Genomic DNA, 18,650 nt, shown 5'->3' with positions numbered 1-18,650 from the left:
AGTAAATTTGTCAAAATCTGGGATAATAATAATAACCTCTGGAATTTTTCCAGAAAATACACAATTTCTTCCAGAAATTGTTGCAATTACAAATGTTTTAGGTATACACTTATTTCCTTCATGTGCATTGGAAAAACACAAAAAAGCAGAAGAAAAAGGCCAAAATTGACCTAATTTTACACAAAACTCAAAAAATGGGCTGGACAAAATTATGGGCACCCTTTTAAAACTGTGGGTAAATCATTTTATTTCAAGCATGTGATGCTCGTTTAGACTCACCTGTGGCAAATAACAGGTGCTGGCAATCTAGAAATCACACCTGAAGGCAGTTACAATGTATAGAAGTTGACTCAGCCTTTGTGTTGTGTGCCTATATGTGTCACACCAAGCATGGAGAAGAGAAAGAGGAGCTGAGAAGTGTCTGAGAACTTAAGAAGCAAAACTGTGGAGAATATGACAATCTTAAGATTACAAGACCATCTCCAGAGATCTGGAAGTTCCTTTGTCCACTGTACGTATTATAATCAAGAAGTTTATAACCCATTGAACTGTGGCTGATCTCCCTGGATGGAGATGGAAGAGAAAAAATGATGAAAGAATGCAATGCAGAATAGTCTGAATGGTGGCTAAATGTCAACTTCCACACAAATTCAGGCTGTCCTGCAGACACAGGGTGCAAAAGTGTCAGCTTGGATCATACATCGTCATCTGAATGAGAAGAAGTGCTATGGCAGGAGACCGAGGAGAACCCCACTGCTGACAGAGAGACATTCTACTGTTTACAGAAAACGGAATGAGGCCTACAAAGATAGCAACACAGCATCTACAGTCAATCATGGTGGAGGTTCAAAGATGCTTTGAGGTTGTTTTGCTGCCTCTGGCGCTGGGTGCCTTGACCGTGTGCAAGGAATCATGAAATCTGGAGACTATCAAAATATTTTGGAGTGCAATGTAAGGCCTAATGTCAGAAGACTGGGTCTGCGTCAGAGGTCATGGGTGTTCCTGCAAGACAATGACCCAAAACATACATCAAATAGCACCAAGAAATGGTTAGAGACAAAGCGCTGGAGAGTTCTGAAGTGGCCAACAATGAGTCCGGATCTAAATCCCATTGAACACCTATGGAGAAATTTCAAAATTGCTGTTGCAAGAAGGCGCCCTTCAAATCTGAGAGACCTGGAGAAGTTTGCAAAAGAAGAGTGGTCCAAATTCCATTTGAGAGGAGTAAGAAGCTTTGTTGATGGTTCTAGGAAGCAATTGGTTTCAGTTATTTCTTCCAAAGGTTGTGCAAACAAATATTGAGTTGAGGGTGCCAATAGTTTTGTTTGGCCCATTTTTTGAGTTTTATGTAAAATTATGTCAATTTTGGCTTTTTTCTTTTGCTTTTTGTGTTTTTCCAATGCACAGGAAGGAATTTAAACACGTGTATACCAAGAACATTTGTAATTGCAACAATTTCTGGGTGTATTTTCTGGAAAAAATTCCAAGGGTGCGAATCATGTCAGCCAGGACTGTATCTCTATATTCTAGCAAATTGGATTCAAGTTAATACACCTTTTTTTTTCTTTACAGTTGATCACATTCATAGCAGATGAATAGTGAATGAATCATGACCTCTAATTCTTGGGATGGAAAGTACCTGGACAAATTTGGTCTTCAGTAATTTCAGTTGTCATCTTAGAATAATGTCAGATTTCTGGCCCTTTTGAGACCCTTCAGCCTCACAAAACCTTTGTATGACAGGGACCATTTCATGCACATGTAATTTGGGTCAATACATAATTGAGGGACTTTTGAAGTCCATACAATATTGGATACATATTTATTAAAAATAAGTTTTTTATGTTCATTATAATCAAGTCTTTACAAATTCCATGATTATTTATGTAAACAATCACTTCATAATGAAAAAATGACTGGATATCACTAAAATGTCCACATTTAAAAACAACCGTCTTCTAATTAGCTAAACAATAATAAAAGTAACTTATTCAAGAATAGTTTTGACTGTGTTTTTTATTAAGTTGAGATAATCATGACAGATGTTTCTTTTTGGTAATATATCAAATTTTATAAGGAAAATAACAAATTATATCTGTGTCCCAGAAATCACTTTCAACTAAGTTACCCATTACAAAAACATCTCTAAAGGAAGTGTGTTAATTCCTGACCACAAACAGCAAAAAAGTCAACTATGTTCCAAAAAGTCCCACAATTACATATTGACCCATTTATTAAAAGAGCTGGGAGTCCTATGCTGGTCACTCAGTTGAGATGTGAAGGCCACAAGCTGGTTCCACAGTGAAATGGTTCTTTTCTGGATTTTTGATCTCTTCAGACTTCTTCTTGCATCTTGAAAATAGGTGACACTGATACAGAACTCTGCAGTTTAACTCTCTTTAACCTTTAATCCTTAAAACTGAAAGCCACGACTTTAACACAATGTGTCACATTTCTAATGGTTTTAGAACGTGTCTGTGGTAGACTTACATGATTGATTCCTGTTGCAGGATTGCACAGCCATTTTTAGCAAAAGTCTCAAAATACCTTTAGGTTGTTCAGCAGTAAATTGATCTTTTATAAAATAATTGATATGTTTTATAGACATCATTTAATAAGTAGGAAGATAAACAAAGAGTCCCTTTGATTTAGGAGCCGCTCTTTCAGGGTATTTGTTCCCTGTAATATGAAGTGAGAAGTCCTGCAGACCACAAAATATCATGAATTAAAGGCATTAGAGGAGATTTAATTTCCTACGACTTTGAACGTAGCATGCGCATGCGCACATACAACCTCTCCCTCACCCCCCTCTAACCTCCCCCCTCTTAACATTTACGAAGAAACGCCCCCCTCCAGAAACTTGCGTAGCACTCGTGAAGTTGTCTTTTACGGCTGGGTCCCCCTGGATCTTTATCTGCCATTATGTAAAAAAGATGAGCAAAACAAGTCGCCAGCTAACTACGAAGCTATACCAAAGCAACACATACAGAAAACACGGAAGTCCAAGGCGTACGTAATCTACATAACTAGGCCTGAGCCGGAAGATTTTTGATTGACAGGAAAGGGAGCAAACCAAACGCCTCGGTCTGAGCGCAATGATTGGCTGATGTTTTTCAGGTCCTGCCATGTCCACAGTTATTTTTTATTTTTTTTATTATTCTTTTAGAGACCATACATACAAGTCCACTAAAGGTCAGTATATTCACTTTATGTGAATCAGACAAATTAAACAAAAAAAACATCCTCCATAATGCCTTTAAGAGTTTAGGTTAACTGATGGCAGCTTCAGTAGTAGTCAAATGATACAGCGAACTGCATAACTGATGCTGGATTGCAGAATCCTTTTATCATTATTCACAACAATATTAAAAGAGTAAAAACTGTTGTTGTTTTCAGCACTAAAAGGTATTTAAGTAAAGAGAAACAATTATTGTGAAAGATCAGCATCTACAGGAAAAACATGCTTTTGCCCACAGTCCTCCTGTCATGCAATGAGATTTAGACATTTTGCTGTTTTATGTGAATTGTAATTGTTAAGAAATGACTGTTTAACATGTCCTCATCACATTTTGCTTCAGTGGCTTCTGCACTGGAAACTAAAACCCACTCAAACCTTGGGAAGCTTGTACTGCAAGGTGTTACAATAGGAAACAGAAATAATGTATGTATATAATTTTGCAGCCCTTTAGCCGTTTTTATTTCATGGTTTCTCTCAGGTCAAAGAGTCTGGCTCTCCACGCTGTACGTTCGCGCTCCATCAACTCTGACACTGGAGAAGACTGTGAAGGAGTGGAGCTGAGTACAGACAACGCTCTGTCCAACACTTTGTCTAATCACCACTCAGAACACCAGGAAGCTTCACCTGCTGAGAAGAGACTGACGGGTGACGGCTCTCTACCCATCACTGCTGCACTGGACAGAGGAGTTAAAGAGGCTGAGAAAGGCCAAAACAGAGAGAGGGATGGAGAGAAAGCGGAGCAGGGAGAAGCTGACAGACTCTTTATTCATTTAAGAGACAATATGGAGGCAATCAGAGGGTTCTGTAAAGACATGGTGCAGCAGATCCCCATACCGGAGCAGTGTGTCATAGAAGGTAATGTGGACATCAGCACATACTTTACATCACAAGTTTTCAATAACATTAAAACTTTGGTAGTGTTGTAGGTAGGACTGCAGAGAGGAAGTCCACAGAGAGAAACAGAGGGAGGGTTTATTTAACCTGCTGAACCTGAATGAGATTACAGTCAGATGTGGTGGCTGTGGTTGATTAATGGTGTGGTATGAATACACCCCATCCTCCCCTTTCTCCCTGACCCCCCCTTGCTTCACACACATACACACACATGTACAGATGCAACCTTGTGCATTAGTCACTGGAGAGTTGATTGGTGTCTCATAAGCCTCAAGTAGACAAGGATTTATTTCTCCAGGAGGTGTAGTTTGATTTTAATATTGCACGTCCTGATTACTGATTTTAATCCTGTCCAGAGGTCATATGAGTGGGATTTTCCCTTCAGCATCTCAGTTACAGTCCTGAATATCTGTTGCATGTTTGGGTCCTCACATAATTTATATCCTCTCCTGACAGACACTTTACACTATAATGTTGTATCTTGACAATTTGTGTGCTAAAAGCTGTGTTTCTAGTCACTGTGTAACCGGAAAAATCATGGGATTTTCCTGTGGAAGATATTTGTCTCTTGTACTCCTTAACTCTATCAAAAAAAAAAAAGTCTACAGAGATGCACAAGAAAAAAATCCCCAATATCCCCAGTAATCATTTCTTGGTCTGTTTAAGGGGTCTTTGACATAGATTTGTTTAACTGTCTTTTGGACAAAAGTGAAAGCTTATCACACAGGAGATTAAACTAGCCAGTTTTTCTTGGGTTTATTAACTTTCATTGGAGAGAAAGAGGGAAAAGAAAGATCTCTTCAAACCAAGGCACTCCTTAGAATAACCCCTCAAAAAAGGACCCAAGGTGCCCTTAGGTACACGCATACGCTGCATCAGGTCTTAATGGGTTAAAATGTAAACTATGTTACTAGCTAGACAATTAAAAATACACACACATATAAATAGCATCTCATGCCTTCTTTAGATCATAGTGCAAATGAACAGGTGAGAGCTCAGGTGTCTATTATCAGTCAAGCAAGAGCTGCACCAACAATTCCAGGGGCCGTTTATACGAGGACCATCTTAACAGAAAACGCAAAAGTGGCGTCTTGTCATTTCACGTTTAGACGAGCGGTTTTGAAGGAAATCTGCGTATATACGGTGACTCTATAGTGTGTGGAATTCGATTGGATATGCATGCCAGGCAGCTGGGTGGCGCTGTGATAAAACTCTGCCATGTCTACGCGCATGCTTACTGTCTCCCTTTTCGGATCTCCGCCGCGGTAAATGTTCATGAATGGAATCTGTACAGATTCTGTACGTTTGTTGGTACGACTCCTGTAGTGTACATAGAGCTGCCAGAGTTGCTTGAAGGTACAAAGGATGGAAATAATCACACATCTTTGTTTACGTCCTTGTACCGGCCGGCAAACCAAAGCACGTATGTGACGTAATCGCGTACGCGACGTGGTCAGATCTCGGCAAAGTTTTGCGTTTTGCTGTTTAGACGGAAACGTAAAGGCGGAGCGTTTTCTACTTTTCCACTCTGGAGGCCGGTTTCAAATTTTTGCATTTTCAAGCCCCCAAAACGCCGTCCTCGTATAAACGGTAGGGTGTTTTGTTGAAATATTTTGCCGTTTTCACCTGCAAGCGTCCTCGTGTAAACGGCCCCCCAGACTCCACCTCCAAATCAACACCTTTGGCAAGACAATCTAGTGAATTGATTACATGTGTGATACCACACTTCTCAAGTGGACACCCAGTCAGGACAAAAAACAAAATCAGCAGGAAAGCAAATAATGCACATGCAAAGAGTTAAATATAGCCTAAGATATCAAACCTCAGCATTAAAGAACAGTGCTTGATAGTGATTTATGCATATATAAACAAAGACAAAACAAATACCACACCCATCACAATGAAGGTCTAAAATCTCGTGCCTCCTTAAGATCTGGATATTCAGAAGCTTTCAATTTGCAAATCCAAAAGGTTTCACATTGATGGTTAAAACTTTAATTCGTCACCCAGCCTCAGACTTTATCATCTCAATGCCCTGAATCTAGAAGGACAGAATTTTGCTGTTAGCGCTTGGGGCAGTCTTCATTATTGTCACAGATTGCATAGTTGTGTTCAGAAAAACTCTTCTAACTTTGTTTCAGTGTGACACACATAGAATCACGTGCAAGGAAACATCTGACAAACTCAGCTGATGAAGTCATTGCTCTTACATACACAGGAAGTCCAGCTCTGAATGATACTCTCTCAGTTATCACACGCACCATTCTTAAAATCCCAACAACAAAAAAAACTATGTCAGATCACTATATATGATGGTCCACTTAGATTTAATGATTTGTCACGGAAGCCATATTGTGCAAAAATTTGCATGCCAGAGCTGTGTTTAACAACTGTCTTTTAGAGGAATGTGTTAAAGAAAGTGCCTTCGCTTTAGCTAAAGAATTAATTCTCCATTCACAAAATCTGGATGTAATTTGTTGACCCTGCTTCTCAGATTCTGTCTCCTCATCACAAATGAACCTGAAACACCGGAACTGTCCAAAAGAAATGTTGTTTTTCAGTCCCGTTGGAGGTCAGCTCTCTGCTGAGTGCTCCTGTCCATACCTTGGCAGCGTATTATAGCGTGAAAAAGACCATTCTCATCTGTAATGATGCCCAGATCCAAGAAATTATGTGTTGAAGTAATTAGCTGATAATTTTATATTTACACTCAGCAAAAATATAAATGCAACACTTTTGTTTTTGCTCCCATTTTTTATGAGATGAACTCAAAGATCTCAAACTTTTTCCACATACACAATATCACCATTTCTCTCAAATATTGTTCACAAATCTGTCTAAATCTGTGATAGTGAGCACTTCTCCTTTGCTGAGATAATCCATCCCACCTCACAGGTGTGCCATATCAAGATGCTGATTAGATACCATGATTAGTGCACAGGTGTGCCTTAGACTGCCCACAATAAAGATGAGATCTTTGAGTTCATCTCATAAAAAAAATGGGAGCAAAAACAAAAATGTTGCATTTATATTTTTGTTGAGTGTTTGTTAATGGTGGTAACTTGGCTCCTGTAGCTGTAGAATTGTTGTATTTCACATTCACTGGCCCAGCAAATCATGTGATCTTTTCACTAAAAGGATACTTCATGTGATTGTAGAAGAAACCTCATCTTGGGTTATTGGGCAAAACAAATCTATATACAGAAATGAATTGCCAAATGCATCTTTTAATTCAGCTATTAAACCCACTGAATCTGTTCTTTATCTGGACAGAATGAAGGTATTGTAATATAAAGACTAAGAGCCAAACATCTTAATGAAAATGCCAGAGAACTCATTGTTCACGAAAGAATTAGTCAAGGATAGAAGCGGAGATCTGTTGTGAAGCGGGAGTAGTCATTATATTCTGTTATATCTTCCAGCAGAATCAAGTCCCAGTTACCACAGCTCAGGTTTAATGGACCTAAAAAGCACAAGGCAAAAGCCAGCATGCAAAATTTAAGAAGTTTACTGGATGCAAAAAGCCTCTTAGGGATTTATGTAAAGCAGGCATGCAAACAAAACATGGTCCAGATTTAAAGGTTTAGTTACCACATGGAAGTTCCAAATGTGCTAAAGGTAATGCTGGAAAACATGGTGACCTGAGGGTTTAAATCCAGAAGGAGCTGATCAGGCGAGTGGATACAGGTGAGTGGAGAGGTGGAGAAGGTCGGGTGATAAATTAGCGAGAAACAGGGCAGGTGGGATTGTCTGAGTCTGAAATGACAGGAGAATTAGTATGTGGAAAAACAGACAACCAGAAAGAAACGAATGACATGAGCAAAACCCACGACACTGAGTAGAAACAGATGGACGTTATGCACACATCCTGTAGCATGTATGCAAGAAGTACGTGTATATACGAGTACTTCAGTGCCAGGAGGTGTATGTAGACCCGAAACAAAGGTTCAAGCAGTTCATGTGAATAAAACAATGAAACGAGAAACTGCTTTTGTCTCTAAGTAATCTAATCCATTTTCTAGAACTTTATAATCCATTTTTGCATTTCCGTGCTCATTCCCCTCAAATTTGGGGATTTGATATTTTATTTTCATTCATGTCCGATTGTTTCTGCTTATTTTCCATTTTTCAATTCGATCTGCTTCACTTGAATTAAACCTCCGCTGCCATCTTTTAGCGGTGCTTGTCATCGCCGCTCTCATGTTGAAATGGATTTTATAACATGATCCAGGCCCTCTTTAAATGATAAAGAACTTAATATGATGTAAATCCTGAAAATATTTCATGCTTACAGACTTACGTTTGAACACATAAATACATCTATGCCAAGTATAGAGGGCAACAAGAACTTACTCACCTGCTGATATTTAAATACATAAATTCAACATTACACATGAGTGCACACATAAATATGCATCTACACATAACCTTCCTCCGTGGATTCCTTTGTTTGAGCCATCTGCAGCCTTGAGCTCCACCTCAGCTGCATTTCTTTTAATCATATTAAGAACAGACAAAGTTCACACACACACAAACACACAGAAAACCAGCCTCAAACACGATACCGCACAGGAGGTGATGATATTTTGAGTGACAGCAGAGGATGTTATTGCTCCGCCTTTGGTCTTAATGTCATTTTATCTGAGAGGCAGCCAGGAGTCAAACACATCACACACATGTACACACACTCTCAAAACAGAAACGCGACAAAAAAATAACAAACTCCTCCTTTGGCCCTGTGGTTAATTGATTAAATGTGAAAAATGAATGTAAACATACAAAACACACATGCTCTGTTCCTCCTCCTGTCGTTGGTGCTTTGCGTTCGCTCTCCTTGAGTCTCTTAATGAGAATCAACCCCAAGGCTCTCAGCGTATGATGTCACACGTGGTCTCTGCAGGATGATGTCATCGTGCTGCTGGCTGACCCGCACATAAGCTGCTGACCCTCCATCTCAGAGGACGAGGATTGCATGGAAAAGTGGACGTAAATGCTCAATCCAAACATTGACACAAATGCACACAGAGACACGAGAAGTATGCAGCGTGATGACTGTCTGATACAGACTTGGAAACACACATGTGCTAATGACGCACACATACAAACCCCACGTGTTGATGGAACAATGACAAACAAGGAGCAACTCTATTTCTGAACTGGTGCCTTTGCACAGTGAAAACATGAGGAAGTTGAAGAGGAAACTATTTGTTTCATTAGCAGTTTGTTGCACATAGCATTTAAAATTGTTACAGTGAATATGAGATACCAGAAAATTATATTAACAGTATTAACAGAATAAATTTATTTAACAGAAAATAAATCTAATTGTAAGAGGATCCACAAGGTTGTGCTTTCATATCTGTTTGTCATGTGTCCAGTTAACCTTTGGGCCAAGTGTCTGCAGAACCAATCCAAACCGAGGTTTAAGGGACAAAAGCGTGTATTGTGTGCTGTACGTATTATAAAGCCCTGTGAGGCTAATTTGTGGTTTAGTGTGCTCATATGACAGATGTTTCTGGGAGCAGAAATACAGTTTGTGCTTCTCTTCTCTTGCATCTCGCGCCGCTTAACCAATGTTATCAGTAACGTCGTAGCTTTTGTAGATGCTACATCAACACACTCTTTGCTGCTTTGAGTTGCACTAACCTAATTAGGCTGCTCTCACTGCTTGATGGGTGGGACTCTGTTGTGTCATCATCTGACTCTGTTGGTGTTCCCTCTGCTGCCCTTTTGGAATCATACATTTCTGATGGTCTAGACTTTCACCTGCTGACTGAAGAGAGACTGACGAGGCCGCTTAATGTAGTTTATTAGTTTGTGTTCTTAACCTGACTGAGAGGGCAAATAAGAGCAGCAGCTGTACCAGTGATCCTATGCATAATGATTACATTTTGCCAGCAAATATTGTAGCAGACATCCAACGCAGCTGTTTTATAATTCTTTTTTTTCTGAGCGAGTGCCCAGTTTAAAGAAAGAAACTTTACCATTGAAATCCGACCCAATTGTTTTGCAGAATGAATTTTTTCGTGCCTGTCATGCAGCTAAAGGAAAAAACATTTCATTTTACATAATCATTTTTGCCCCTTTTGCTGGTTTCCTCATTTTGGCTCAGAGGTAGAAGTCCGTGGGAGGTGGTGGCTTGAAGAGAAGACATTTCTGACGATTGCGAGACACAGTGTCCTTGTGTGCTATGAATCACCCTGTGAATGTGTTCTTAAGGTTACTCAAGTCCATATGTGCAGGAGATGCAGAGAAACACACGCACATAAATCTGCTAAACATTGATAATTTGGTCATTTTCACCCTTTTGCGTGTCTGTGTTTGATAGATTCACATCGAGGCTGTGTGGCCAAGCTGTCGTTCTCTTGTCCTTTGAAGGGCCACTACTGTCTGTACGCCAAGTCCTGCTTCAACCTGACCAGCCGACAACCTCATCTTTGGATTCACATCATGCTGCTGCATCTACAGGTGCTCCCAAATATCCAGCTATGAAGTAAAAAACATCTACAACCATAAAACAAGGCATTATGGTTCCACATACTTATGTGTGACACTAGTTTGTTTTAAGAAATGAACATCTGTGTAAGCAAAGAGTGAACTCCCATCCTCTGTTTGTTCTGTTGTTAGACATTCATGAGGTAAAACTGAGGGTCAATCAGGGATTTTGAGTCCAACAGCCTCTATACTGAAGCAATCAAAAAGTGCCTCCTTGAGTTTAAAATCTACAAACACAGCACACACAAAAAAACAGAAACTACATTAATATATACCCAAATATTGATAAAAGAAATGTATGTGACATCATCTATATACTAATAATATTATAGATCTCAGAGTAACACTATCATAGTTTCACAGTTTTTGCAAACCCATGATTGTGCCTCTAAATGGAATAGCTTTCCATAATAGAAAAGCACCACATTCCATCATGTAATCGTGAAAATAGAGAACAGCAAAAAATATGTATTATAGAAAATGTCATGGGTGCCACAACTGAAAATACATGAGCAAAGTGAGAATGAAAACCATGTGCAGAAATCACCCAAACACACACAGATGCCTCAAAATAAGCCACAGGTTACCATATTGCAAAAATGTATGGAATTTATGTAGATAAATGTAACATATTTTTATTTCACCTGTATTATGTTGAGGCATCTATGCGATGTTTGGATGATTTCTGCACATTATTTTAATGCAGTTAGGCTGATTGGAAATCACTGGTGTGCTTTCATGTGTGTTTTTGTGATTACAAATTATCTAATTTAAATGTCTTTTTCACAACCTTGATTTAGTTGCATTTGGAAGTAAAACCTGAAACTGCAAGCTTACAATCTGTCGATTCTAAAACATGCATTGTTGCATTTAAGAATGCTTGCAGAGATTTATAGCCGAAGACTGTCCCAGAATGTAAAAAGTGGTTCAATCTGTTGCAAACAAGGCTATCATTGTTGGCCAGATGTTTTTTTCCCCCCTCCTTCTTGCCCACATTTTTCCACTGTCCTTATCCCAACCATATCTCTGTTTGGAATATGTTTTAGTAATTGTTGATCTCCTGCTGATTTATTTTCTCCCTCTTCTGACCAGAGTAAGTCCAGTGTCGCTCTGTGCACCAGCGACGAGTGTGTCCAAAGACTGGCTTCCCTTTGGGAGAAGACGCAGCTTAAAGGAGCTCACAGCTTTTCTATGGCCATGACACAGCACACCACCCCACACAGGAAGGTACTGGACCTCTGTGTGTGTGTGTGTGTGTGTGTGTGTGTGTGTGTGTGTGTGTGTGTGTGTGTGTGTGTGTGTGTGTGTGTGTGTGTGTGTGTGTGTGTGTGTGTGTGTGTGTGTGTGTGTGTGTGTGTGTGTGTGTGTGTGTGTGTGTGTGTGTGTGTGTGTGCTCAAACTGCTTCCTCGTAAAAGCTATCTGTCTCCAGCAGAGAGGATGAAGTCATACGTTGTGTTTAAAAAAAAAAAGAAGAAATAAGAAACCCAAAGATAGAGAAGTGTCAACATCCACTTTGTTTAGATATGAAATGCACTAAATGGACATTATTGTATACAAGACCTACACTCAGCCAGACTCCTCATCTGTATCAGGTCTGTGTGAAAGACTGAGTCACACAGAAAAGCTGACTGTCCAGTGTGTGTGAATGTGTGTGTGTTGTTTTTCTAAGTGTGTGGGTGTGGGTGGTGTTCCTCGTGCTGTCCCCTTTATATTGTGACAAGCTAAGTGGTCGTTAGGAAATAATTAGACCCACAAAGAAAATACAGCTGTCGTTTCTCTAAACGTGTGTTGCGGCTGCCGTGACCAGTTATGGTTACCGTATGGAGCTTCAGCGTACCGACACACACATGTGCATACTCACACGTGTACACGCATCCACTCCCATTCACACAAAAATAAACACGTGTGCGCATACACGTTTAGAGGACGGAAAGGCTGCTGTCCAGTAATGCAGCTCGTGCTCTCACACACACACACACACGTCAGGTTTCCATTGCATTGAAATACATTCATTTCCTGGAGATTTACTCTAAGCATAATCATTATTACTGCTTGCCTAAACATAACCTTGTCCTAACCCTAAGCCAAGTCTTTCCCCTTACATGTAATGATTTATCTTGTGGAGACTTTTAGGGTAAAAGCGAAGTCACCCAAACACATACATCGTCTACACAGCGTAGATATCTTTACACTATCCGTCTTCAGTAGAATCTCTGGTTTACTTCACCACCTGCAAAATACCTTTCCTGCTGATCACAACTGGCCTCAAGTGGACCACCTACCTTAAGTTTAAAAGCAGTCACTTGCGTCTCTGTTAAATATGAATTTACAGCCAGAAGCATGACCGCTTTTCTTAGAATAAAGACTGGAAATTGAGGAGAAACAGCTCGTCTGACTCCGTCCAAATCTAAAGTCCCTCCTGTACGTATGAAAGTCTCCCTCTGGGGACAGATTAAACCACTAAACATTTCTCTCTGATTATCAAAGCTACAAATTTTGTTTTTTTTTTTCAATGAAAACAATTCATTCCTGACCTAAAGTGGCTTAAATGTAACTCTACACTGTTGCTTACTCTAGGATCTACAGATCTATGAAGTCACGATATCTTTTCAAATCCACCCTGTTCCACCCACTGCAGCTCCAGCACACCAGCTCACCTGCAACTCTGCTCAAACACTGGAGTTTCAAGGCTCGGGCATGGTATTAGCTGCACATTTTGCAAATAATTTATCTTCTACAATATAAAAAAAAATTGATTTTTGCTCTTCCTCATATCTTTCTTTTTATGCTGCATACAAACAGAACTGTAAATGTAAAAACTACCGACACTGATCTGATTTTTCTCCCGATATCTACTCTGAATCTCAAAATCAGTATATCAGCTGATGCACTCAGGTCCTGGGATTCCCATCTGTCTCCACATGTGTCTCAAATGACCACTTCTAACTGATTCTTACCACTCTGTGCTATCTAAAAATACACATATTCCTCATTTCCATTTACGAAGACCAAATGTGTGCAGGAATGAATATTCCACTGTTTGTCTGAATGAAATAGAGAAGACGTGTCAAGTCAAGATATGATTATTTATTAAGCAACCAACCAAAGTGCTTTCCAATAGAGAAATACTATTAACATTTCAAATTTACCATTTTAAGTGTTAGAAAAGGAAGAAATCAAAACAAGAGAGTCTATTCATGTTCCGGGAAAACCAAGATGTTTGACACACTTGTTAGCCTAGCCGCGCTAGACAACCCACGGCAACGAATTTAATTCTCTGCCAGGGTGGATCTAGTTACCCTCCATAAGGCTCGAGGTTGGATGCTCCTAAAACCGGCCGGACGAATCACCATGAAGTGTAGAGTCAGAAGGCGGGCGTAACTAAGTAACGACAGAGGCACGACGATTCTGACAGAAACAACTAGCCCAGCTGCGCTAGACAACCCACGGCAACGAATTTAATTCTCTGCCAGGGTCGACAACAAAAACGACAACAGTCGTTGAGCTCCATTAGCACCGACTCTGAATAATCTTTCTGTTAACATGTCTGTAATATACTTGAGCTTCACCCATTGACTGTATAAATAAGGCTTCACCGAACTACCGCATCCTCTGATTTCCGGCGCTCTAGGAGCCTATTCGTTGCGCTAATTGGTTGTATACCTACCCAATTACTGCAGAGTGATTTGATAGACAACCTTTTAGCCTGCCTCCCTCCCTGTCGAGAGTACCTAGACCCTTGCGTCTTCAGAACATGGGTCTAGCGCGGCTAGGCTACACACTTGTAATATATTTCTGCCTTTAAAAAAATCAGAAGTTGTGACCAAAACTGACCAAAAAACATGAATGTGTACGTAATTCCATGGAAGTTGTCAGTTGTGTTGACGGTACTTGAGTGTGGTCAAAGACATTTACATGTGGATGCTTCTAACATAATGTGGTCATGTACCTCCACTGTGGCCTCATCTCAGTGAGTCCTCACTGCGTTCTGGGTGCATTCACACCTCTGATCAAAATTGGATCATCAGATATCAATGCCAGTTGTGAACAAGGCCTGATTGTGTGCTGTAAGATGAATAGAGTTTTGAGTAAATACATTTTCTCCACAGATTTGATGGAAAAGCCGCCTGTATTACCGTCATGTACCAACAAGAACGATAAAAGATGGAAGTGCTGAAGTCAATCTTCATTTACGAGACCATTTTCATTCATCAGGCATTTATTTTATGTGCAGCAATTTTCCAAAAATAAAATGGTGGAAAATGTATAGGAAAAATAATGGGGCATAAATTATTGTTAATGCTAACCACAAGTCAATGGCAACATTGCAGCTCTCACAGTAAAATGGACTTCCTGTGAAGCTCATGCAGAGAGGGGCAAAAACCTTTGCTCACCGCTGCAAAATACCATAGCAGATCTTAAAAACTGTATTTCATTTTAAACTTCTTGGCTGATATACACTCAATTTAGCAGCTTCAGTTTTGGCACTGATAGCAATCCAGTTGCACTGCCAAGCACACAGAATAATGGACCTTTAATGCTTGTTTTGCTTTGAGAGAAATGTAGTCGTAGTGAAAAGAAGATGAGATTTACCAGGAGGGGGGAGGAAGAAGGTCACAACCTCTTTCTCCATCCATATGCAGCACATTTTCTCTTTGCTTTCTTTCCTTTTCAATCAGACCTACAGCTCCACTCCTGTCACTGTCAGCCAATCAGAAACACATGGAGTTGACAACAAGAGAAGAGATGTGAAGGGAGGAAAGCTGCTACATAAATGTGACAGAAAAGGCTACCAATTACATCTGTACCGACAGGGAGATTTAAAAGGAGACTACAGGGCTTTATGAGGCTTCACTGATGTAAGAGGGACTTATGTTCATCTTCTGACAAGTCAGTTTAGTGGTTTTATGACACAGAGATAATAGGAAGCTGGTGTGAGTGAAAATGAGAGGGAAGGAGGGAGGTAAGGGCAAAATAAATGACAGGGAGGGGAGGATGTAAAGGTTGGATGTGAGGAAATAAAGAAGGAAAAGGCTGAGAAACATGCAGTAGTCAGAAAAAGTAATGGTTTATAGGATGGAAATAGTTTTAAAAAACTGAGAGGAGTCAGAGAGGTAAAAGAGACAAATAAAAAATAAATGAATCATAGAAAAATAGAGAGCTGTGTCATCACACTGTTCACTACAGTAAAGATAAGACAAATGAAGAGGAAAGTGAAGTAGTGACTGAATATACAAAGAAAAGCAATATAAAGAGAGTTGGCAAAGCATAAAAAATGAAAAAATGAAGCATATAAAGGGGAGAGAAGTGTTGAAACCTACCGACAAGAGAGGAAAGGTGGAATGAAGAGCAGCTAAAATGAAAAGGACATGATAAAGGTATAGTTAGATGGAGGGAAATTGAAAAATGAAGGAATTATGGCTGATAAGAAGAGATGAGATATCAATGATTGAGCTTGTTTGTATTGAGCTGGAAGGTTACAGACATCTATTTTTTGGAATAAACAAAACAGACTGAATAATCAAACATATGGAGGGACAAGGAGAGAAAAGACAGAAAAAAGGTGTGTTCACTGTCGAAGAAAATCTGTAAAAAAAAAAAAATACTGTGAAAATTTGAAAAAAACCATAAAATACGGTAGAATTCCAAAACTGTGAAAACAACGAAAAAAAATGGTAAATATTTGCAAAATAATTATATTTTTGTGGATTTAAATTGAAGCTTTATGGTCACATATGGTAAAATTGTCCTTTTTCATGTGTTATGTGTAATTTAACACAACAGCAAAAAAAATCTATTGAAATTACAGTTATGACAGATTCTTTTTCAATCCTTACTAGACATGATTTTTTTTTCAAAATAATGGCAAATGTCTGTAACAATAATTATGCTTAAAAATATCCATACATGTATGCTTTTAATGTAGGCAATGACTGTTTTTACCTATTTTTAAGGGTTAACACATGAATTCATACTTGATTGACTTTCTTTTGTTTGTTTTTTTTCTTTAATTTAGCAAAACATTAGTTATTTGAAATAATGGCAAATATCTTATACATGCATACACATAAATTATATATAATGTGGTTAAAATGTTCTTGTTTTTTGAAGTATATGGAGGAAGGTGGTCATATGTGGTCATGATGAAATGCAGTTGAAGTAAAAATGAAACAACATGAAGAGCAAGGAACAAAAAAGAAGAAAAGGTTTGGTGACAAAATGATGAAAGAGTGGTTTACAAAAGAGAAAAATTACATAGTGGAAAGACGTGTAGGAAGAGAGGGAATGTAATATAAAAGAAGAGATGTAAGGCCGAATAAAATAAGATGTAGTGGAGTAATATTAACAGAGGAAGAGAGAGGAAAAGTTGTGATGTGAGACTGAGCAAAGTGGAAGCCTGAGAGGAGAGATACAAGCATTACAAGTATTGTTTCACCTTTTTTTTCTCGGTTTGCAGAGTGAGAGTGTTTGTTGATACAACTGTGTTGCAGATAAAGTTTGGTGGAGGGAGGAAGGCACGGCACTGAGAGATAAAGCTAAAGACAGAGCTGCAGCTACGATTAGATAAAGATATTTAGAAATGAAAAGAGAGAAAGAGTGGAGTTGATAGCTCTGTCTGTGCCCGTCTGAGACGCCTTTTAACGTCAGGCCCCCTGCTGTGGTCTTATATTTATGCCCAGACAGACCTAAAGATGAATGTCCTGAGAGACGAATAAAATCTGTTCCTTGTTTATTGCTTTCATCTGTCTCTCCTCCTCTCTCTTTCCCAACACTCCCACTTCTCATCCACTCACCTTTCTCCTCACTTACACTCCCCTCTCTCCTCCTCTTCCTGCCTCCCCCTCTCACTGTCTCTCCCCCCTACTCTCCTCTCTTTTCCTCAGCAGTGTCAAATGAACATGAGCAATCTAAACAACTGGATTGCCGTGTAATAAATTTAGCTGCTTAAACTCAGGTGTTTTCCACATTTTATGTGTTTAGAGGAGTTTGTATTCTTTAAAATGTTCATGTTTCCCAAATGTAGAATAAAGAAGAAGTGATGGTACTTATTAAGCAGTGGGTTTAGATAAAGAATAACTCCTAATTTTAGGGAATCTTTTGCAGATTCACTACATCTGTTCATTGTTGCAGTTGTGTCCTGCCTGCAGTTGTCATCAGCCTTGTGTATTTACTATCTCGCATCCTGATCAAATTATAATTCTGATGTGAAAACAGTGATGGACAGAGGAGGAGGAGGAGAGTTTTAGAAAGAGGAAAGGGGCGCATTGGAAGGGTAGAGGGGGTTACATGAGGATAGACAGATTATATTCAGCCTCGTATAATCCAGCCATTGTTCCTCCATCGCTCCTTATTGGATCCACCTTTCTGGTCCCGATGAATCAGATGTGGGCTTGAGTTTGTCCACATCAGGCTGTTGCCAGGTTACAGATTTGTCACTCCAAACACAGTAACCTTAAAGTTCATCGCAACCATCTACAGATCATTTACATTTACTGCGATACTCAGTGTAGTTTAAGGGGTTTCTGGTAATCGACTTAGTCAGCAAATGTGGACCATCTTACTCATTTTCCTCAATATCAGTGATTCATGTCTCAGTGTGACATGCAGCACATTTGGCCTCAGTGTTCACTCTTACACATTGTTGCTCAACCTCTGACTCACACTGAGTCTTTCGTCGTCTTTCAGCTTCTGCCTTTTCTTTTTGTTGTTGCTTTTTACAGCTTTGCTTTGTAATCTGTAAACAATGCTAAAGCTATGTTAATTGCTTTGGCTTTTTGTTTAGCCAGGAGCTGAATTGTCTAATTTAAAAAAGGCGCTTTTCATTGTTTCTGAAAGCCAGAATGAGCCAAAGTACTAATCACAAAATGATTCAGTGAGATACTGTCGAGAGATATTCCAGTTTGCTGGCATCAGTGCTGTTTATTTTTTATTTTTATCACTGGTTGTTACCATTTTAGTACTAACAGGGGAAAATACCTCCTGAAAAGTAAAAACCCTGCATGCCAAGCCTTACTCAAGTGG

At 39.4% G+C, this 18,650-nt stretch overlaps 1 protein-coding gene across 1 annotated transcript in view; it reads left to right on the top strand.

The window, feature by feature from the left end:
- Positions 1-18,650, top strand: part of veph1 (ventricular zone expressed PH domain-containing 1) — a 105,145-nt gene that overhangs the window by 58,968 nt on the left and 27,527 nt on the right. The window contains exons 9-11 of the mRNA XM_051957852.1: positions 3,717-4,093; positions 10,461-10,600; positions 11,720-11,854. Of these exons, the coding sequence (XP_051813812.1) occupies positions 3,717-4,093; positions 10,461-10,600; positions 11,720-11,854 (652 nt within the window). The remainder of the gene's footprint in view (positions 1-3,716; positions 4,094-10,460; positions 10,601-11,719; positions 11,855-18,650) is intronic.

The sequence above is a fragment of the Acanthochromis polyacanthus genome, chromosome 13, assembly GCF_021347895.1.
Source record: "Acanthochromis polyacanthus isolate Apoly-LR-REF ecotype Palm Island chromosome 13, KAUST_Apoly_ChrSc, whole genome shotgun sequence".
Lineage (NCBI taxonomy): Eukaryota > Metazoa > Chordata > Actinopteri > Pomacentridae > Acanthochromis > Acanthochromis polyacanthus.
Note: the sequence above shows the minus strand (reverse complement) of the source record. Positions and strands in the feature narration are given on the sequence as shown.